Source organism: Chinchilla lanigera, unplaced genomic scaffold (assembly GCF_000276665.1).
Source record: "Chinchilla lanigera isolate Chin_1 unplaced genomic scaffold, ChiLan1.0 scaffold00103, whole genome shotgun sequence".
NCBI classification, from domain to species: Eukaryota; Metazoa; Chordata; class Mammalia; order Rodentia; family Chinchillidae; genus Chinchilla; species Chinchilla lanigera.
Window position 1 is genome coordinate 3,302,802 of NW_004955504.1, and position 22,405 is coordinate 3,325,206.

Sequence of the window (22,405 nt, forward strand, 5' to 3'; positions counted from 1 at the left end):
TGTGCTGTGACGGCTTCTGTGTTTTCTTTATTTATGGAGCAGTGAGTCTTGCACACAGAAGCCAAGAATCACTCCTGAAAATACAACAGCTTCAATAAGAACTAATAGAAAAAAGAACTATGATCATTAATCCTGATATATCAACTTCATTGGATTAAGAAATCCATAACAGATTCATAGTAGAGCATGCTTTTGGTTGTGTCTGGGTAGGTCATGAAGGTGTGACCTTCAGTACTGTATCTGGTCCCTGTTCCATTCTTCTCTGGCACGGTTCCCTTGCTCTGCTTCCAGCCACCATGAACTGAGCAACCTGGTTCTACTACATCCTTCTGCTGTGAAGCTTCTGCCTGGGAACCAATTTGCCATGGACTGAACCCCCAGAAACCGTGGACCAGTTTAAACCCCTCCTCCTTTCAGCTGTGGGTGTCCGGTACTGTGTCCAGCAATGGGAAGGCTGACTGATACAACAACAAAATTCTGAGATGAAGATAGCAGCCACTTGCTCTCTCAGAGATTCATGATGTTCATTAGACAATGGTCAGCTCCGGTGGGGTCAGCCATGGGAGCAGGCTTGAGTGGAAGCCAAGAACACCAAGCATTTGCTCTCTTCCACCTGGTGGATTCAGGAAAACCAAATCCAGGTGGTTGCCAGCGTCCCTGGTTAGCTTCAGAATGCCCCTTGCTCCTGCTCAGGGGATCCCCAGCCATCACACAGAAGCTGGTGTTGATTTCAAGTCTCTTGCGCTGAAATAAAGACCTTTCCCCCCAAGAGCTGTGCTCATGAAGTGAAACACATATTTGGTACCTGCAGAAGTGAGTGGAGTGATCTTTGTGCAACATGATTCCTTGTAATGACCTGCTGTTAAGAGAGAAGTGTAGAGAACAGATCGACCTGGTTGGATTTGGTAAGATGGCGGAGAGGAGGCTTAGCGAGGAGATGTGGAAAGCCCGCAGCAGCCAGGGTGTGTTTGGCAGCTCTGGTGTAATTGGACACACCAATTACAGTTTGCCAGGCTGCGAAGTGCAGAGCTCAAATGTACAAAATGGGAAGAAACAAACACAACTGAAAGCACACAGAGGTGAAGAAGAGCCGCCCAGGGTCCCAACTGCGGACTTGTTACAGCCATGAGGCTGAAGCCGAGCTTACAGAATGACAGTAACTTAGCTGCTTTGACGTGGAATGAAAATACTAACCCTGTTATCGCTGTGGACTTGAAGTGTCTCCACAGCTGATGTGGAACAGTCACTACAATGCTGACATATTTCCTGTTTGTGTGTATAAAACTTGCATTACAGTTTTTTTTATAACTTTCTTAAAACCATAATGAAATCTTTTCAGAGAAAACACTTGGTCTAAAGCAATCCAAGGCTGCTTCTCCAAATGAAAGTAAACAAAAGTATCACGGTACCAGCGGGTCTGAGGGCTGCATCCACGTGCCATGGTCACTGGGGTCTGGGTGCCCGACTGTTTCTCACCCCGCAATGCCTCAGTCTCACTCTCCTTCCAGGCCCCGCCGCCCAAATTAGCCTCAGGACTTCCAAAGGAGGCCGGTACCTTCCACGTTATTGGGGAACAGACTCCTTTTGAGAACGTCAGGTTGGTTTTGCTCAGAAGGAAAAATCAGGACCAGAAAGGATCACAGAGAACTGAGGCAGTTTCAGAATGTCTGTGAGTCTCCTACAGCGTGGAGCCCTGTTCTTCTTGGCTTCATCTTCCGTTTCTTTATACTCAGGTCCAGATTGTGAAATAGCTGAGTCATGGAAAACATGTTAACAGAGGCTTTGCCGTGTAGGGAAAACACTTGATTTAAACATCAAATTTTACTATTCATTCATCTTGGTACCAGAGTTGGAACCCAGGGCCTTCACACGGAGCCCCCACCTCTTTTGAGACGGTATCTTGCTAAGTTGCTAAGGTGCTGGCTGGGCTGAAACTTTCAGTCCTTGTGCCTCAGTGTCCCAGAGTGTTGGGATTACAGATGTGTGCCACCACACCCAGCTTAAATGCTGGATTTTTAAAATGCTGGAAAAAGTGCATATTATGTCCCCTCAGCCCTGTTAAAATGTATGTATACCCATGCAGACATGCATAGAAACACACGTGGAGAAAACTCAAGAAGCCAGTGCACAGAAGTATTAGCAGTGGCTGTCGTTGGCAAGAGGGATTCTACACGGGTTTCCTCTGCTCCTGTGTTACTGTCTGTGGAACTCAGGTCCTCATGCTGCACCTGGGACCCATCCCTTCTGGCCACTTCAGGCATTTCTCAGGCACCACCTCACCCCTCAACCCATGTGGCTATAGGGGTGATGGGGAGGATGGGACAGAGATCTGGAAGTCAAAGGCTACACTGGGCATCTTCACAAACCTCAGGCTCCAGAAGGACGCCAGCATCACTCCCCTGGCCCTGCTCAGGAGGGCTGTGGATCTGGGGCCAGGAGGTGCCTGCTCTGGGCAGCTCCCAGCTTTGCTGTCCCTGAGCATCACCCTCCCTGCCATAACCGGCCCTGGAAACTTGGTCTGGAGGAAGCTGCTCCCTGGTCTGTGCTCACAGCCCAGCCCTGTGGGAGTGACCCTGCTCCTTTCTTGCGGTGCTGTTTACCCAGCTTCCCAGGTGGGCCCCAAGCCTTCCAAGGGGTCTCCAGCTTGGGGAAAATTCTCCCCACCTTCTGTTGCAGCCCAGAGGGGGTGGAGCCAAAAGATAAGTGGAGCTGAAAATCAAGTCTCCTCGGAGCCCACCTGACCAACTGCTGGAGGGACCCGAAGGCCTCCAGCCAAGGTGCCCAAGCCTCCTCCCAGTGCATCTGCAGATGGGCCGGTGCAGAGCCTGCTGAGGGCTGTGTGGATGTATCTAGGCTCACTGGAGCCCCAACAGGGATGTACTTGGGCTGCCATCGACCCGCGTGCATCCCACTCTCCGTCACCCACCAGCACAGCTGCTGACAAGGAACCAGAAAAGAAACAGAAACGTGATTTTGAGGAAAAACATTGTCACCATCATCATCTGGAAATCTACTGACAGATGCCAGACGCTGTGCAAATCCTGCTGGAAGAGGAATTGTCCGCCATGAAACGGCCCTGCAAAACAGGTCAGAGCCACGTTGAATAAAACCTCTCAAAGCCTGTAGATCCAGCTGCTAGTTGCTAGGAACAGTTGAGGGCAGAGGGGCACGTTAAAATCACCGCCGAGATGCACTTCTCAGAATCCTGCAATCGGAAGAAAATCAGGGAAGGCTCGGAACTGAACCTATCCAGCTTCTGTCCCAAAGGAACCCAATAGAAAAGTCAAGATTAAGATTAAAGAATTATCTGTAGACTGAAAGAGAGGGAAAACCTATGGACCAGTTGTGAAGCGTGGGTTTTATTTGGCTTTTGCTTTAACAAGCAGATCAAATAAAAATCTTCATAACACTATTGAGAATTGGAACACTGGACTCCCACTAATGTAAAAGAAATTACCCCTGATTTTTTTGCCATCATGATGATATTACAGTCATGGTTTTTTAAAATAACAGATTTCTTCTTACCCACTTACGTCTGAAATGCACTTCCAAGCGCTGACATGAGTGAGACCGTAAAGTGACAGTTATTGAAGTGGGGTGGGCAGGAATGGAAAGGCCCCTTACTGTGTGTATGTTGGAAGTCTTTTACTCTTAGGAAAGTTCGAGACAGAAAGGCCACACAGCCACACTGCTCCGGAGTGGGTTATTTCCAAGCGTAGCGGAAGCAAAGCCAGCGAGGGCAAAGAACAGCAGGACCCCAAGCAAGGCGGGGAGAAGGGAGTGGGGTTGGGCTCAGGACAGAGTTCTGGGCAGAAACAAATGCTTCACTGAAGATAACTCCGTCTGGACAGTACCTGGCAAACTACTGTGCCCCAGCCCCTATGATATGGCCTCTTCTCGAGCCAGGAGGCTGTCCCTCTCTTACTGCGGCCGCTTTTCCCTGTATGGTCACTTGCATCAGTTTCTGTACTTTTCAGTTTCTAAAAATATTTTTAGTACCTGTTTGCAGTACAGAATGATAGTGATGCGGTGGGGAGTTGCACCCATACGTGACACAACTTCATTCTTTTTACGTCCCCTCCTCTTCATCCATCTCTTGGTCTCCTTCCCGTTTGCAAAAGATCTATCCCTGTTTCCTGTCATCTACCTTTTATTTTGTCCTTTCATTTATTTATACTTGGAGTTTCTCATAAGGGAAGAATCGTGTGATATTTAAGCTTGCGTGTGTGATTATTTCACTTTGTGGTCTCCAGGTACATCCGTGTTCCTACAGATGACTCCAGCTTATCCTTCTCTGTGCAGAGCAGTGCTCCGCTGCATATTTAAAAGAAAACAGGAAGCTTCACAGGTTTGTGCTTTGCCCCCTGCAGCTGGTCTGTGGGGAACTGGAGCACCTGCAGCCGGACGTGTGGCGGGGGCACTCAGAGCCGGCCCGTGCGGTGCACCCGCCGGGCACACTACCACTCGGAGCCCGTGGCAGCCAGCCTGTGTCCACAGCCTGCACCCTCCGGCCGGCAGGCCTGCAACCCTCAGCGCTGCCCGCCTGCGTGGAGCGCAGGGCCCTGGGCAGAGGTAAGCAGGCAGCCGCTGAGCCGGGCAGGGCCTGGGCGCCCCCCTGCTGGCACAGAGGGCCTGAGCACTCTCTCTTGTGTGCAGTGCTCCCAGACCTGTGGCAAGGGCTGGAGGAAGAGGAGCCTGGCCTGCAAGAGCACCGACCCCTCAGCCCGCGCCCAGCTGCTGCCGGAAGCCATGTGCGAGGCGGAGCCCAAGCCTAGAACACACGAAGCCTGCCTCCTCCAGCGCTGCCACAAACACAGGAAGCTGCAGTGGTTGGTGTCCGCCTGGTCCCAGGTGGGTCATCTCGGGGCCAGTTCTTGGGGCCCTGCTTCCTGCCCCTCCCCCATCTGCCTTCTCGCAACACCTGAGCTCTTGCCCTGCCCCACCGGCTTCACCCACCCCTCTGAACTGCTGCCAAGCGGCTGCATCTTCCCCAGAGGCTCCCACGCTGTCCCCTCACAGTCTCACGGAGGACGAGAGGGTGGGCAGCATGTGAGTGTGAGGGTGGGGTCCTGGGACATTCCTCCCTGCAGAACAGCAAGCAGCATTGCCAGGCAGCAGGCATCCGGCACAGAGGAGAAAAAGCAGTGTGCTCGTTCCAAGACCACTTTCACCGGCAGCCTGGGCACCTGCAGAAGCCTGCTGTGCTGCCCATTGGAATCCGGGCCTCAGGCTGCGTGGGCATTGCCCTAGGCTGCCAGCCTTGCCACAGCGAAACCTGGGGTGGAAGCTTGAGTTTGGAGAGGTGACGGTTCCCTGAGTAGATGTCGCCCAAGACAGCCCAGAAGGACCCCAGACCTCAGGACCGCAGCAGCACACAGCACCCGGCCAGGGGTGCCCCGTGTGCACGGAGCGTCCAGGTCTCCGCATCCCCAGGCGGTACCTCTGCATGTCACACCAGTCCTGCAGGAAGGCCCCGCTGTCCTTGTCCCACGCCTCTTGGGCAGAACTCAGGCTCATTAAGCTCTGCGCTTCCCACCCCGAAACAAAGCCTCGCTAGGGTGCAGTGGGCCCACAGGGCAGTTCATCCAGTTGAGACACTGTTTGCCACTTAGAAATAAAAACACTGTTACTCGCCAAAGTCAGCTTGCCTTTGCTGAGGAAAAATGCCAGCCTTCTGTCGCCTGGTGCACAGGCACGGGTGTCTCCGAGGACCACACAGCGCTGTCATCAGCAAAGACCTATCTGCCACGCAGATCCTGGAGCCGAGTATGTAAAAAGCAAGTGCACTGTGCAGCCTGCAGGCCGTGTCCAGGAGAAAGCCTTCCCCCTAAAGCGTAGCACGCATACACAAACACACAACACGTGTGCGCGCACACCAGGGCTTCTCTCTGAGGCTTGGCCGGGCAAGCAGCCCCGTATCCACCAGTCGGTCTCTGTGTCAGCATCAGGCACCAGCAGCACACCTGGGAAGCCAGGAGAGGGCAGGTGAAGTCAGAGGGGGCAGGTGCCGCTGTCTCGGCCCTCCACTTAGGTAGCCTGCAGGCCATCCGCTGAGGGATCTTGGGTGACTGAGTTCCCGCCACTGCCCCTAGGTACAAGGGCCAACCCTATCCCTAGACCTCCTGCAGCAGCACACAGCTCTCATGTGTTACCCTGCAGGACGGACAGCTGCAGCCTGATTGCCCCGGGCCCGCCCTGCTCCCACGGGGCCCAGCCTTGGGGCAGCTCCGGCAGGCGCACAGCTGTTGTGCCTCCTCCTGTTGTGTCTTCTCACTTGTCCCAGTCTCGGCCCTCAAGCCCCAACCCCCCCAGCACACATCTATGTGTGCTCCCTTCTTCAGGATGGCTCTCAGACTTCAGGGCAGACCTGTGAGCCCAGGGCCGCCTCTGCCCGTCTCTGCTTTCCGGGCCGCGTCACGCCCGCAGCTGTGTGGACAAATCCACTCAGCGATGTTCACTGTGTCCTTGTGTGGGAGGTGGCTCGGGTTCTCAGTCAGGGCGAGCCAGGTTAACTCCACGGCTGTGGAGTTGCTCCCTTCATAGCTCTGACTGCCCTGCCCCGCTTAGGCCCATGATGCTGTGCGGCTCTGACTCCTGGCCTCCTTCCTTTGATCACGTTGCTAAGCTGCCTTTAAACAGCTGAGCCCATGGGTCACCGTGGGCTTTACCTAACAGTCCAAGCTGCTGCTTTAGATGGGCTGCGCCCTGGCTGTGCAGAAGCAACATCCCTCCTCCTCTTACTTCCAGTGCTCCGTCACGTGCGGAAGGGGTGTCCAGAAAAGATTCCTAAAGTGTGCCGAGAAATACGTTTCCGGGAAGTACCGTGAGCTGGCCTCCAAGAAGTGCTCGCATTTGCTGCAGCCCGACCTGGAGCTGGAACGCACCTGCGCCCCGTTCCCATGCGCCCTGCGTCCCTTGCACGCTGCCACAGGCCCCCCAGGGAGCAGCTGGTTTGCCTCTCCCTGGTCTCAGGTAAGAGCCCCGTTTCCTGCAAGGCCAGCGCCTGGTTTGCATGGGCCTGTGCAGGTGAGCACTCCCTCCGCAGGGCACCCAGTGTGGCTGTGGCCGTCTGAGGGCAGGCTTCACACCTTACTGAGTCTCACAGTGCACACGCGCGTGTTGCGACGCTTTTCATCCCACTAAGTGTCAGAAGTGTAAGGCTTTCAGTAAAAGCTGGGCAGAGTTCCTCAGAGACGGGTGTGAAGGGGAGGAAACAGGAGGCCCGGGACATACTGGAGAATGCCAGTTCCTAGGTTAGCCACGAGGCTCTGAAAGGCAAAAGGACGCTATCACCCCCAGAGCTGCTGAGTTCTGCCTGGGCCCAGGGAGCCTCTGAGCCACGCCCTGGGCCTTGCTCGTCCCCACCTCCTTCCACACACCCTCCGCCCTGGCCCTGGGGGTTTCTGCAGTGAGCATCCATACCCACAGTCCATACCCACAGTCTGTACCCGCAGTCCGTACCCACAGTCCGTACCCACAGTCCTCCTGTTGTGTCTTCTCACTTGTCCCAGTCTCGGCCCTCAAGCCGGAAGCCCCGCCCCCGTTCTGTGGCCATGTCCTCTCCGCCTGCTGCTGTCCTGCGGTCAGGTCAGGAGGACTGAGACCTGGAGCCCCGGGCCTGCTCTTGACGCCCGTCTGTGCCCTTCTCGGGGGCTCGTCCGTTGGTGGGAGACGGGGCCTCTCCAGCACACAGCCACCTGTGCCTGGGGCCCGGGCCCGTGTGATTCCATCCTTTCTTAGAGGTGAGGAAAGCAGAAGGAGACAGAGAGGAGGGAGATGGGAGGCCGATCTTTGTGCCCCTCTCCCTGGAGGGCTCCCCCAGGGCCCAGCTCTGTACCACACGGCGAGCACAGGAGTCGCACGCAGACCGGAGCCCGACAGCAGCACCTAGCCTGGGGGCTGCGCTCAGCAGACTCGCAGCCCCTAGCAGCCCCTGGAGGGAGGAACCCTCATCAGAACCGCTGCACACGAGGAAACGGAGGCACAGGGTGTGCTTCTCCCAGGCGGTGAGGGGCAGAAGCGAGCGCTCCACAGGGCCCACATGCATCGTGTGTTTGATGAGAATAATCGCTGTGGCCAGGGCCCCGCCCTGGCAGGCCCCTGCGCTTGCCCCTGGCAGGCCCCTGCGCTTGCCCCTGGCAGGCCCCTGCGCTTGCCCCAGCGTCCTGGCCCCTGTTCTGTGGGTGAGGTTAGCACAGCTGACACCAAGCTCGAGCCTCCATGACACGGCCCAGGCACCGTCCAGTGCTTTGGTTTCAGCTCCCGCAGGCACCCTGGGCCTGGGTTTCGGAGCCTTGTCAGGTGCCATTTGCTCCAACTCACAGTGAATCCTGGGTTTATCAGTGCATGGGACATTAGGCCACTGACTCACCCTGCAGGGACTTTCCTGTATCCACAAGGCCCACGGAGAGCCTTGATTCCGGGGACTGACCCTGTAGTCCTCACTGTCAGTCTCTAAGGACCTTTCCCAAGGGGTCTGCTGGGTGGCTGGCGTCCTAGGAAGGACCCAGTCAGCAGAGGAGCCAGGGCCTGCACGCCCTGTCCCCCGCCTGGCACCACCCAGGAGGGCCCTGCCTGACCGAGCGTCCACCTTCAGCATCTGTCCCTTCCTTCCCTCCCCTCGCCAGCCTCTCCTGGAGCCCACATGCAGCTCTGACCTCTCAGCATTAGCCACCCATCCCAGGGGCAGGGGCGTCCCCCCACCCAGACTCTTGCTGGACAGAGGGTGGAGAGACAGGGAAAGGGCTCCTACCTAGAGATGCTTCCCCTGCCAGAAACGTACCAGTGGGCCCGGAGCCCACAAGGCCACCGCGGACCAAGGCCCAAAGGTGACCGCTCGTGACCATCCGGCCTCATGCTCACCCACGGCTTCTTTGTCACCAGGACTATGCTGAGGGTCTTAGCTGTGTGTTCCGTGTGGTTACAGACGAGGGATGATGGAAATACACGATGAATGTTTAAATTTAAAAGCCGGGAGTCCTCATCCAGAGCCTCCCTTGCCTTCAGACAGGCTCAGCTCGTTGTCCTCACCTCTGTCTGCAGCCGTGCGGAGTGCTCTTCCCCGAGTGTCTTCACAAAGTGCAGTCACAACAGCATGGATGCTGTGCTGAGTGTCATCCAACAGAAAAGCAGGCTCGTAACAAACAGCACCACACTGCGTCCTCATCCTCCTCGCTCGCTGGTGCTCACACCGTGTGACTTCTGGCTCTTTCCCAAAGTCAAAATGACCATGAAAAGTAAATGCTTTGAACAGATTCAAGACATCTAGGCAGCCATGACAGTGTAACTAAAGACACTCAGGAAAGGGGACTGCAGAGCTGCTGCAGAAAGTGGCAAAGCACGGTGGGATTAGTTTGTTCAAAGCAAGGGGAAGATTTTGAGGGGGACTCATAGTGATGTGTGTTTTACTGTCTTAAATTTAAACACACACTGTATTTTCAGATCACCCCTCGTATGTATACCTGCACGCATCTGCATGCACACACATGTTCATACTTACATGTACTGTATTACACAGACCACAGTACCTAACCCATGTTGAGGGAGTACTTACCTGATGGGCGAATGTCAAGGGGAAAATTCAGTTAGTGGGTGCAAGCACCTCCTCACAGTCTTATTTAGAGAACTTGCCTCTCATGGGCAAAGTGCGCCCTGGCCTCGGGCTTCCTTGGCATCATCTGTCCGAGTTGTGTGCTCTGCCAAGAGCCCAGGCTCAGTGAGTGCCTCATCTCAATAGCCAAAGGCCACGCTAGCTCTCCAGCCCCCTGCATCCCCCTGCTTCCCAGGACTGAGTCGGACACAAACATGCCCAGCACACAAGGCTGGCTTACTGCGGGCTGGAGAGTGCTGAGTGGGGTGGGGTGGCCAGGCTCTGACCCCGAAAGTGAGCTGGAGTGGTCAGGTGAGGGACAGAGCTCCCAGAAACACTGACTAGTAACCAGAGAGGATGGTCAGGAGTGGCCTGAAGTTCCCATGTCCCCCCAGATCCTTGCACACTCCTAGGCGAGGCTCTGGGGACGTGACTAGACCATGTGACACTTAATGAGGGGATTACTTCCCTGATGGGTTTATAGCAATGACGTTACAGGCATGGCCTGGATGGAAGAGGTGGCTTGCCAGGGATGGGGCGGGCTGGAAGAGGCGGTTGCCTGGGGGCGTGGCCTGGATGGAAGAGGCACTCGCTGGGGCCGTGGCCCGGAAGGTCCACTCCCTCCCCAGCTTCCCCCTTGATCTCTGCTTCCTGCCCCAGGCCATGAGCTGTTTCTCCTCTCCCCTGCCCCTCTGCCTTGGAGCCAGCTGACTGGACTGAAACCTCTACAAACTAACCTCCCCTACCTTAAGTCATGGGTGTCGGATACTGTGTCTCAGCAACAAGAAAGTGATTAAGACACCTTGTCGGTCATGTGGCTGCGTCCGCAGCCCACAGACTGTAGTAACTCATTTGATGTGGGTGAGTTCAAATGAAAAAGAGTCGCGAAGTCAGGTCAGGTGAACTAATACCAGGTGTTTTTTGAGCGTTTCTTGTTTTAAATAGACAAAAGGTGTCAGCAGCTGCACACGTTCACAGGTGCCCTCGCCTGCTTCCTCCTGGAACTGCAAGGCAGGTGCAAAGGTGCAACAAGCTCAGCGGAGCTATTTCTGCAGGAAGACCCTGCTTCTCTCCCATGAGCAGAGGGCCGGAGTTGGGGAGGAAACTGAGGTTCATCTGTGAATCCCAGCCGGCGCTCATGCTCAGTGCCAAGGCTGCAGGCACACTTAGAAAGAGAAGACCAAGCTTTATCCATGTGTAACCCAACCCTAAACCTGAAGTCTATCTTCAGTAGCCTATGCTCGTCTGAAACACCCAGTCATTTTGTCCACTACGTCGTTTTGTCCTAGGCTAGCTGAAGCTTTCATTCCCTACAGTGTGAGACTGTAAACTTCTCTGGAGGGGCAGCAGCTCGCTGGGCTGTTCGCCATGAGGGCGGTATCCCCACGCCTGCCCCAGACTGTGGGAAGCTGGGGGTGGTGATGAATGGCCAGTGCCTGGCTGGACTTTGCCGGTGGACAGGTTTATTCTTCTAACAGTTGAAGGTCATTGTTCCTGTGATTTGTTCTGCAGGATGTCTGCTGAGTTGAGTGGCTTGGTCGCTCCATGGTGTGAGCTGACTTAAATCATTTCGATCGTGTGGGCTTTATAGCAGGTGGTTCCCACGCTATGTGATCCAAGGATGGATTTAGTACCATCACCTGTTGGACTCTTGGTCTCCCTTCCCCCTGACAGGGATGTGTGTCTGTTCTGGAGCTGCTCACCAGGACAATACAAAGTTAGGGTAAAACCCTCAGGCCATCAGAGGCAGGAAGCCACATCACAGACGACTCACTTGGCTTTTCACTGTGGCAGCTTAGATGCCAGTGCTGTACTGAAAGCACACGCACACACACACATGCACAGGCACACATGGGCACACACATTCTTGCCCTACACCTTTACATGCTACTGCCTGCACTAATAATTGCTGTCATCATCTTATGCCACCATTGATGGATAAGGCCACCCACTCCTGCTTGAAGTCAAGGGAGTTAGTGTTTGTAACTGGTTGAAGAGGGACAAGAGTTGGCAGCCCCATTCATCTCTCATCTTGAAGCAGATGTTGCCCAAGACCACAGAGGTGTGTGCCGTCCCTCTGAACTGAGTGGACATCTGACCTCTGGGACAGTGGGAAGGTTATCATGGGCACACATACCAAGGCCACAAGAGGATGATTGTTAAAGGGGAAACTTAACGGGGCCTCTTGGAAGAGCGCTTCTGGTGGGAAATGGAAGTGGGGAGCCTTTGTCCTCAGGACTAGCGTGCACTGTCTTCATTGTCCTCTGTGTGTCTCTGATGAACTCTGCCTTGCAAGAAAATTTGGAGGTTGACAGCCGTCACTCCCCAAGGGGAAGGATGTCCCCATGGTTCACCAGCCAGCACAGCCATCATTCCCCAGGGAGTCCATCCTGGGAGGAGAGGCTGACGTTGGATCCCTGCGGGCACTGCAGACCTGCTGTGGCCAGAAGAAGGAGGCTACAGGGTGCTCTGAGAGCTAGGACAGGATCAGGTTGAGGAGCAGTCCATCTAGACCAGGGACGAGAGTGTCTACAAAGGCCACCTTTGCGGGCCAGCTTCGGTCTCAGTGTTTAGACCTAAGCCACGCTGACTGTGTGCACCATTCCTGCTGGAATTACAGACAGCGGACATCTGTTCTGAAAACTACAGTAGAAAAGGAAAATGGCAAAGGGTGTTAAGCCATGTGGTTCTGAAAATCTGGTGAGGTGATTCTCTGTGTGACCCTGCACTTAGCATCAAGGATTTCAAGCTCCCCCCACACCTGCCCCAGCTTGGGCACGTGGCCTGGGGTCAGCAGCAGGTGGCTAGCGCAGTCAAATGAGAGGGCTGGGGGCCTGGAGGTGGAGCCAGTGCCAAGGAGTCTGCGGAGCTGGCTGCAGCAGGTGGCACTGCAGGAGGTGGGGTGGCCAGGGACAGGTCACTGCGGACGTGGGGACAGCCCAGAGATCAGTCTGTCCAGAAGAAGTCTCAGACTGCATCCCAGGAAGGTGGAAGAAGAAGCCAGAAGCTTGGACTTCCAAGCTCCAGACTCTTTGCTGGGAGCACTATTTTTCCCAACCTACTCTTGTCCTAGGCGCTGCCCACCAGACTTGCACAGTTGCAGCTTCCTTTCCCCTTTCTGGCGTCCTGGCCGCCCGGGGCTCCAGTCTGGGTCCGCCTGGCTGTCTAGGGCCCCAGGTGCTTCTTAGCATCAGCCGGTTGGGAAACCGCAGATCCCACAGAAAGTCTGGAATGTGAGTTCTAAACACCAAGCTGAGTCTCACGCCATCCTGCCTGTGCTATTGAGGAACAGCTAGCTCTTTTTTTCCCTTTTAGAAAGAGAAGTGAATAACTCATTTTCAGGTTTCATCTTTTCCTTCCATCTGTTTGTCTACAACTATTTTTTATTGGTTCAGAATAGTCTCAAAGTTTAGGGCTGAATATCTTAATTCTTCCAGTATCCTTGAAGAAATGCAAACCTTGAGAAATTCAGAAGTTGTTTTTCCCACAAATATTTCTTTCCATGGGGAATTTTCAAACTGTCTAGAGCAACACTTTTCAGTCCTCCTCCCCCCGTATCTGAGTCATGAGCCGGTGCAGACTCTGAGGCAGCAGCGAGGTGGGAGAGGGGAGCGCAGGGACCACACTCTGAGTGGTGAGGACCAAGTCACTCGCATTTAGCACTGAGTATCTAGTGCTTAGATCTACAGTGCTGTGCAGTAAAACCTCGGTTCATGAACACCTCTGTTCCGAAACTATTTTGGTTTCCAGACAGAAGCATTTGGCAAACTTTGCTATTCATGAACTCCACATCAGGTGGTGAACAGGACCATGGCCACCTGCCCCAGAATCCGGCCATGAACTCAGTTCATGAGCTGAGGCACCACTGCACTGGGCCCAGGAAGGCTGAGTGATTACTATTCACTGAATAAGGGAGTCAGTGACAAAAAACATCAAGCCAAATGTTAATTATGTGGGGACAAAGGAAAAGCTCTGTTGAGAGTTTATGATTTCGGATGGTGGCAGATATCCTAGCTGCTGACCGTAAGAGAAATTGGCCTGGGACGTGGGAGCTTTGTGAGCACTGATGGGAATGCACCCAAGAGTGGCTGTCACCCCCGTACCCAAAGCGCCTAGTTCATCTGTGAGCCCAGAGCACACTTGGCATGCGGAGGGCAAAGATCAAGGGCCGGACTGTGGTTTTGTGAGCCGTCAGAGTGACAGATGTGACACACAGTGGGAAACACTGGCTGTGTCAGGTGGGCCCCGATCATTCCGAAATCAGGGTTCTGCCTGCCATGTTATTTTTCCTGGGTGCCATAGTCAGCTGTTGAAACCGGGTTATTGATGACTCCCGCAGTGACTGGTTTGGAAGTGACAGATCAGCTGCTCAGAAGCGCTCGTGACAGACATAGGCGCAGGGCCGGGGCATCCTCACGCACTCCTCACCTGCTCCCTGTTGCAGGGGACTTGGGGTCTGTGAAAGCTCCCACAGCAGCAGGTTCTGGGGTAAGGCCAGGCTCTTCTCTGCATCGCCCGTGGGTCCTCTTCCAAGCAGTGTGGGCTGTGGAGGGCTGGCTGCAGTCTCCCCCTGGGACCTGCCGCAGAGGGACCCTACACGCTGTCCTGTCACTGGGCAAGCAGCGTGCATCGTGTGCATCCCCAGCCTTGCACGGCATCATCCCTGCAGGAGAGGCGACGGTTTAGCTCCCGCCCACACACCAGGGCACTGGCACTGTGTCTGACCCATCTTCCTGCAGGTGCCCCTTGAGTGTGCTTACGCTCTTAGCCTGTAGCCTCGTTTGAGCACAATTTACATAATTTAGTCTAGACTTGTGCAGGTCTCTCTTAGGGTAGATTCATTGCCTTGGCTCAGGTTCCTCTGCCTCTGCAGTTGTTCCTGGTTCTTTGCCTGCAGTCCATCTGCAGTGGTTCCTGCTCATGTGTTGGGCTGTGTGCGCCTGCCAGGTAGTGAAATACAGCTCCTCTCCCCCGGGCTCACTCCTTCTCCTGGGCTGAGATGTGCAAGCCGAGACTGCAGGACCTGGGGCCTGGAACGGGCTTGGCTTCCGCAGCCTCTGCAGGGACTGGCTGTCCCAGGAGGGCCCTGAAGAGTGGCATGTAGGACATGTGACCAGCCACCCAGGTTCCTTTGCTCACCACTGACCAAACCAGAGGAAGCTGTTTACTTTGGTAAAAAGGAAAAGGGGTTCACTCAAGCCTGACTGAGGAGATGGAGGGGCCCATTTGCCTCCAATCTGCATTTTGTGCAGCGGGAACAGTTGGGGGGTGATGCAGTGTGATGGCAGACACATTCCAGCTTGTTCCCCTCCCTTCCTGGACTGGAACCCCTCTTTCCCTTGCCCAAGGGAGTGAACTTGGGCTTGAATGGCCGTGCCAGTGTCTACAGGCTCTGTCCATTCATCTAAACTGAGGAGAAATGGCGGTCACAGTTTAGGACCTGCACCCAAGGGAGTTTGGAGAAGTCGCTTGTATCTAAAGGAAAGACTTTAACTTTTCAAGCTCCATTCTATAGTGCCCATTACAAGGGCACTGCCTGAAGGCAGTGTTCACCCTTGTGAGGCTCAGAGTGTAACCCTGGCATCTGCATACACCTGCTCCCTGTGCCCAGAAGACTCCCCAAGAACACTCTAAACTTCTCGGACGCCTTCCCTTGGTCCATATCCGCTGTTACTGCAGAGTGTAATTGGCAGCCAGGATAGAGAGGGACAGCTTGAGGTGTCTGGGCAAGAGGGGCCCCTTGCAAAAGTTCCCAAGAGGAGACAGAGCTGAGACCAGGCCATAGTTCGAGGAGAACCTAGTGCAGGTTAAAAAGTACCTTTGCCCTGGTCCTGGATATAACATCAGCAAAGTTGTGCTATCAAAGACTTCAAATAGAAACAAAATCAGGAGGCTTTTCTTGCTTTTTATAATTCAGAAGAACGACTTGTAGCTAACTTTATTGTGCATAGAATCTAATCTTTTTCTGTGCTACCTATATTCTGAGGAGACGATACACCAATCCATAAGTATCAATTTTTTTAACTCGGTGTACTCACGTTTTAGCCTATGCACTCTGCCCCAGGGCCCAAGCTCAGGAACTGTCCTGGACATCTTCAGCATTAGATCGCAGCCGTTCTGAGCCAGTCCCGTCTCAACGCAGTGGCTCCCACCTGAGCCCCAGGAAGGCGACAGCCACATCACAAGCTGGTTCAGACTGCCCAGTAGGGACCCAGCCCAACCCCGCCCCATAGGCACCATCAGTGGGGTGTGTGGGGCCTGCTGCATCTACGTCTGGGCTGGGCATTACTACCCTGCCTTTGGTGACTCCCATCCCCGGAAGGAGCTATGGCCTGCCGTGCTGCGCCCTCTGGAGCGTGCTGATGGCGGGGCGCCGGCAGCCCGGTGACTGCTGTGTGCTCTCCTCCTGCAGTGCTCGGCCAGCTGCGGCGGTGGTGTGCAGAGGAGGACTGTACAGTGCCTGGCGGGGGCCCAGCCAGCTTCTGACTGCCCCCAACACCAGAAGCCCGAAGCCTCCCTGGCGTGCAACACCCACTTCTGCCCCATCGCAGAGAAGAAAGGTGAGCTTGGGGCCCCTGGGCTGGACCTGCGCCTTTGGGTGGGGGTGGAGAAGTGGATGCCGGCTGTCTGGGGAGCCCAAGAACGGGGGCCTCGAGTCTCCCATCCCCTTTGCTCCCCCCACCTCCTTCAGTTTTCCAATGACATAGTCACAAACAGACCCTGCCATCCTCATGCCTTCCCGGAAAGGACAGAGGCAGTTGTGACATGAATTTATCCTTGTAAAGCACATAATTTCCATCTTTTGCTGGTGCTGTTTGAGGCACTGACAGAAGAGAATGTGAACGAATGCATCTATTCCCACTGTATTGGACAAAAGCCTGCTGGGCGGGTGCTCTTAGCTCAAGAAAGTGCTAGTCTTGCAGGAAACTTCCAAGAAGGGTCTTGGGAAAGGAGTGAGTGCTACACCTCAGTTAGACCCACAGGGCTCTCCTCCTTCAGCAGCTTTGAAGCAGTGATGAGCCTGCTTTTGTTTGCCAAGCAGAGATACTAGAGAGCAGCATCTGCTACACTGCAGAGCGCCTGACTGACGTGGAGTGTGCTTGTTTTCAGGTACCTTCTGCAAAGACGCCTTCCACTGGTGCGGCCTGGTGCCACAGCATGCAATGTGCGGCCACAGGTTCTACGGCAAGCAGTGCTGCAGGGCTTGCTCCAAGTCCAACCTATGAGTCAGGTTAGAGTTCCACGGCAGAGAGGAGGCCACATGGGCTGGGAACATCGGCACAAAGGAGCTGTGCAGCATGCACTGGAGCTCACCCAGCAAAGATCAGAGCCGTGAGGGGAAAACTGTGCTAGGCTCTTTGGCCCAGAGTGTGTGTTTGTGCCTGGGGGAAGCAGATGCATGACTGTGGCCACACCAGCACACACTCTCTTGCCCTGTGGAAGCGTAGGTCGCCCCTGCTTGAATGTAGGGCAGGAGAGCCATACTGCAGAGTGCACACAGCCACACTCAGCCAGGATTGTGGTTCTGCTACACCAAGTCCAAAGGACAGCAGAAGTGGACTTGCTAAAAGCTAAATGTCTGGTGCTTTGTAAAAAGAAGGAAAAGCCACACAATTAGGAAAACGTGCAAAGTAGCTGCCACTAAGTAGGCCAGCCTCCTTCCCGGAAGCTTCAGAGGCCCCCGCCATCAGGGTGGGTGAGGTGAAGGGGTTGGGGAGCCCCGGGATGCTTTTCCAGGCTCAGCTACAAGAGCCGGGGTCCTTCTGGTTTAGGACTTCACATGCACAGCCTGGAAAGTGAGATCCCTGATGAGGTGCTTCCTTCCCTGTGGGCTCATGTGCCCGGGGAGACTTTTATAGTTAATGTTTTATCTGTCTCAGTTGCTTACCAGTGAGTGTTCCTATTTAAACCCACTCCCCGTGCTTTTCTGTCTTAAATAGTGAGTCAGAAGTTCAGGTTACACAACTGTCACCCAGAAAAAGTCGGGGCCACCAAGCGGCTGAAGGATCATAGCCTTCTGCCCTGGTTTTGCTGTTGCTGTGAGGAGGGGTTCTCAGTGCTTAATCTGTCCCATAACTGTGGTGGGGAGGGAGGCCAGCAGCCTCCACAGAGGGCCTCCCATCCCTCCCTGTCATCATGGGTGCTTATTTCTGGTCTCCCTGTCTGATGTGTGGCACCTTTGCAGACGGGCACCTGGATATTTATATTTGCTGAATTTTATAATAAATTTTATATTGTATGATGTGCTTCTGAGCAGCATGTTGACTCTTCCCAAGGTTTACTTCTACCACAGAGGGCTGGCACCAGACACTAGGGAATGAGTTTCAGAGAGGGAGAAAGAGGGCTCTGGAGTGTCACGGAAAGAGCTAGAACTATACTAGGACAAAGTGCCCCCCAGTGGGGAAGATGGGTGCAGGGAGGACAGCTGGGAACGGGTCGTGATGGCTTTGTGCCACATTCAGTGAAAAGGAAGCTATTCTGCTGGGTACACTGGCACACACCCGTGATCCCAGTACTCAGGTGGCTGACACCCGAAGATTGCCATGAGTTCAAGGCTGCCCTGAACTACCTAATGAGACCCTGAAGGAGGGAGGAAGGGAGGGAGAGAGGGAAGAGACAGAGGAAGGGAGGATGAGGGAGGGGGAAAGGGCAGGCTACCCTTGCTCCTGCAGTCCCTGCTGGTGTTAGGGTTCTCCAGGGAAGCAGAATCAGTAGGGCATGAGAGCGGAGGTAGGTATTTAAGGAACAACCTCCCAAGACCGTGAAGCCAGACATCTCTAGGAAGAAACTCAGTAAAGAGTTGATGCTGCTATCTTGGACCTGAATTCTATAGGTCAGCAGACAGGAAACTCATGAGTTCCCATGTTGCCCATGTGAGGCAGAATTGCTTCTTCTCAGGGAACCTCAGGCTTGCTTTCAGGGGTCTCATCTGATTAGACTGAGACCCACCTACCTTATGAAGAGGAACCTCCTTTGCCTAACATCCACTGATCAAATGTTTACACATCTACAAATTCCCTGCTCACCTCCAGCCTGATGTCTGACTGTCACGTAGCCTGGCCATGCTGACATGTGAAATTTAGTACAATGCCACTCCCCTGGATTAGATTCAACCATACGTAAGCAGGTCCCCACAGGAAGCCACTGCTGCTCCCAAGATGCAGGTGGACCCCTACACCACAGAACATCAGCTGCAGGAAGTGTAGCTCCATCTTAGTCACTTCCCTGTCACTGGGACACAATCTGACATCCACAAGGAGGGGAGGCTGCGCTTGGCTCACAGTTTCAGTCCCTGGAGGGCTGACCCCAAGGCAGGAGGGCACTGTGGAAGCACCTGGGTGGAGGAAAGCTGCTCACTTCATGGTGGCCCAGAAGTGGGGGGAGAAGGGAGGAGCCAGGCAGGAACAGCTGTACCCTCTAGGCCACATCCCAAGTGACCTGCCTCTAAGCAATGCCTACCTTTAAACAGTAGACTGAGCTATGGATTCATAAGTGGATGAATCCACTGGTGAGTACAGCACCCCATGATCCAATCTCCTTCCAAAATTCCCACCATCGAACACATGAGACTGTGGGGGGACAGTCTCGATCTGAACCCTAACAAGCTCTCGCACAATTAGCCTGGCTTGTAGATGGCCCTGGATCACCTGGGCTGCGCAGGGAGACAGCTTTGCCCAATTGATAAAACACCTACACAGTTGGCCCTGCAGTCACAACCAGGAAAAGAAACTGTAGGATTCTGGGAGCTGTGGGCAGCACATTCCAAAGCACACATTCACCGGTCTCTATGGTCCTATTGCTCCACAAAGAGACTAGTGCAGCTCCAAAGCTTCTGTCCAAAGACAGGACATTCAGGAAAGCATCCTTACTCTTTTCCTAACCCAAAGCAGGGGCCAGGACAGGGAATCTCCCTGTGTACAAACCAGAAACCACAACCAACTGGGAGGAATGCAGACACCTGCTTCCCCGGGGTCTGCGAAGGAGCCAGCGACAGTCGAGATGAGGTTCCACCCACAAAAACTGTTTGCTCCAACAAGGAGTCAGCAGACAGAGGCAAACCAGTGTTTCACAAGGGCAGCAGGGCCCAGAAGGGCCAGGCCACGAGGAGGGAGAGGTTTACTTCTGTTGGGAAGTCAGATGTAGATGAGAGAGGGGCAACCTTCAACCTGGCGCTTGAAGTGATGAAAAACCATGAGCACAAGGAGGAAGACAGATGGAGAGGCCACATCCTGTACTCTGGGAGGGACTGTGCCACCCCAGCCCAGCATCGGGCCAGCCTCTCTCCCCTGGCCATCACCCTCCACACCTTCCCCTCCAACGGGCTTCATGTCCTGGCTCAGGCAGTGCAGGCAGGACCAGAGCCTTCATCTACTGCCCATGGCCAATGCTGCCCATCAGACTGGCTGGGGGATCCATCTACTTGGCTGTGTTTAGCACTCACCATGTGCCCGGCACTGAGATGAGTACATTGGATGCAGAGGCCCACTGGCCCCTGTAGGTGTCCTTCAGATGGGGCTGCTACTTTGTCCCCTGGAGGAGGAGGAGCCTGGAGTACAGCAACCACCCAGCCAGGCCAGATGGGGAGCAGATGATCGGTGCCACGCCCCTGCCCCTCACTCCCACAGTCATTCACTCTCTTCCTTGGCTGTGTCCTGTGCTCCCCCTCACCCAGCCTGGACCTCTGCTTGCGCTGCCCTCCATCAGCCATGTAACCCCAGGAGCTTCTGGCCTCTCCAGGCTCCATGGACGTGCCTGTGTCCCCACTGCTTCCAGGGAGCTTCTCTGGGTCATGGGCTGGATCTGCCGACCGTTCCTGGCCCTGCTCTGCCCAGCCTGCAGTGCCTGGACACACTGGAATACAAAGCTTCCAGCTGCCTCAGGATGGATCCTGAAGTCCGAATGTGTGGATGATTCTGCATCCACTCAGCCTGGTGTGAAGTCTCTGAAATTCCCAGCATCACTGGGCTCACAGGGTCTGCTCTGCACCCCTCTCTTCCCAGGGCCTTTCACTCACTCGCAGTGGTGCACAGGCTCGGACTGCAGCCACTGGGAAGTAGCTCTCTGCTTATGGGACCTAAGGGCTTTGGTGACCTGTTCTCCAAGAGTGACAAAGGGCTGTGTCCGGAAAGTGCAGAGACATCTTTAAGCCCAGCCCAGCTCCCTGCTGATTTATGTGTAAGCACCTGGCTGCACTCGGGCTTTGAGACCCAGCCTTTGCCTGTGGCGGGGAAATGAGCTCTGTTGCCTTCAGAGGCCATCACAGAGCTGCAGAAAGCCTTGCACTCCTCTCCCTGGCCTCCCAAGAACCAACCTCACCGGTTGCTGCTCTGTGGAACCAGGGGCCGGGGCAGGGAGTCTCCCCGTGTATGCACCAGAAACCACAACTGTCTGGGAGGAATGCAGCCCCCAGGAATTCCAGGCTGGCGAGGGAGTCAGACAAAACAAAGCTGTGGCTGGCGAGGAGGAGCTGGAGGGGCCAGCACAGCCAGACAGCCCTGGGCAGGAGCCTGCCCCGCCCTGCCTCCTCCTTGTCTGCGGGCTGCCACCTCCTGCGCTTCACAAAACTCCCTCAGGTGACCGCGCTTTGCCCCCAGTTTAGCATAGCAACCGGGCAGGGAACATGGAAGAAAGCTTTGGAGGGTGAGGACACACCAAGCCCCCTGAAACTCCCTGCGTACCTTTCCCAGGATAAAGGCTCACCACACCCCAGCACTAGTCCCAAGGTGTTGCTCTCTCTGGTTCTAAACAGCAGGCAGAGACCCTAACCTTCCTGTCAGCCTGAAGCACACTGCCCTGGCTGCTGGGCTCCTGCGTCCTCCCGCCCACTTGCACTTCAGGGGGCCTTCCACCGGAGCCCCACATCAGTCCTCACCTGGAATGACCTTTGTATTCTAACAGGGCTGAAAACTCCAGCTCGTCCTGTAAAGACCCCCTCTCCAATGCTGGTCCCTTTGGGGGGCCTTCAGTTCTTCAGCCCCACGTTCTTCCGGCCCCCAGTGATGGTCCTTGGAAGCCCTGAGATGTTGGTTGGCAACTGCTTCTCCACCCTGGTTGTGCATTTCTTCAGGGATGGAGACTTTGCTTCTAGCCAAGCATGTAGTTGCTGGGATTAGTAGGAGTCTGGCATCTAGTGAGCCTCCGTGAGGACACATTTTTCCACTGCAGTTAGAGAGGACCGCATGGGAATAGAGGAGCCCACAAGGGAAAGCCGAAGGAGTGGGAATGCACTAAGAGACCGAGGCAGGGAAATAAGCGCAGACTGGGTTTGGGCCGCTGGGGTCAGACCAGGCACTCTTGGTAATGCTGCACCTGCTCCGCAGACTCAGTCTGAAGGGGTGCATGAGAACCAGGGCTTCACATCATCTGAACTGGAAAGAGTCTTAGAGATGCTGTAGCCCAGACCCTGGCTTGACAGAGAAGGATCCTGAAGCCCCAGGAAGACCAGCACTTTCACCAAGATGTCACAGCTCCCCGAAAGCCCTTACTCAGCACTTAGATTTGTCTCCCAGCTCTAAGTCTCAGAAAGGAAAGCAGCTTGCTGTCCTTTAGAGGACAAGGAAGAGTGAAGACGGGGTACGTCAAGAAACTGAAACCGAAGCCTGCGTGCAAAGGAGCCCCACAGTGTTCCGTTCAGGTTCCCTTTGTGTCTGCCAGAACTCAGATCAGCCGATCCCTGTGTGAGCTGAGACAGCAGGGTGTCAGGTCTCAGCCTGAAAATGCTTCTCAGTTATCTCAAGCGCATTTCCCTCCTCTACCAACTTGTCATGAACTCACGGCCGAAAAGCGAAAGCAGCCTGTGCTGTCCAGGAGTACTCG

The 22,405-nt window shown here is 54.8% G+C and overlaps 1 protein-coding gene across 1 annotated transcript in view; it reads left to right on the forward strand.

Moving 5' to 3' along the window:
* The window catches only part of Adamts16 (ADAM metallopeptidase with thrombospondin type 1 motif, 16), a gene marked incomplete in the record, with an annotated part of 153,491 nt that extends 135,660 nt beyond the window's left edge, over positions 1-17,831 (forward strand). The window contains 5 exon segments of the mRNA XM_013505868.1: positions 4,371-4,572; positions 4,657-4,851; positions 6,748-6,972; positions 16,002-16,149; positions 16,700-17,831. Coding sequence (XP_013361322.1) covers positions 4,371-4,572; positions 4,657-4,851; positions 6,748-6,972; positions 16,002-16,149; positions 16,700-16,815 — 886 coding nt within the window.
* Between the last annotated feature and the right edge of the window lie 4,574 nt (positions 17,832-22,405).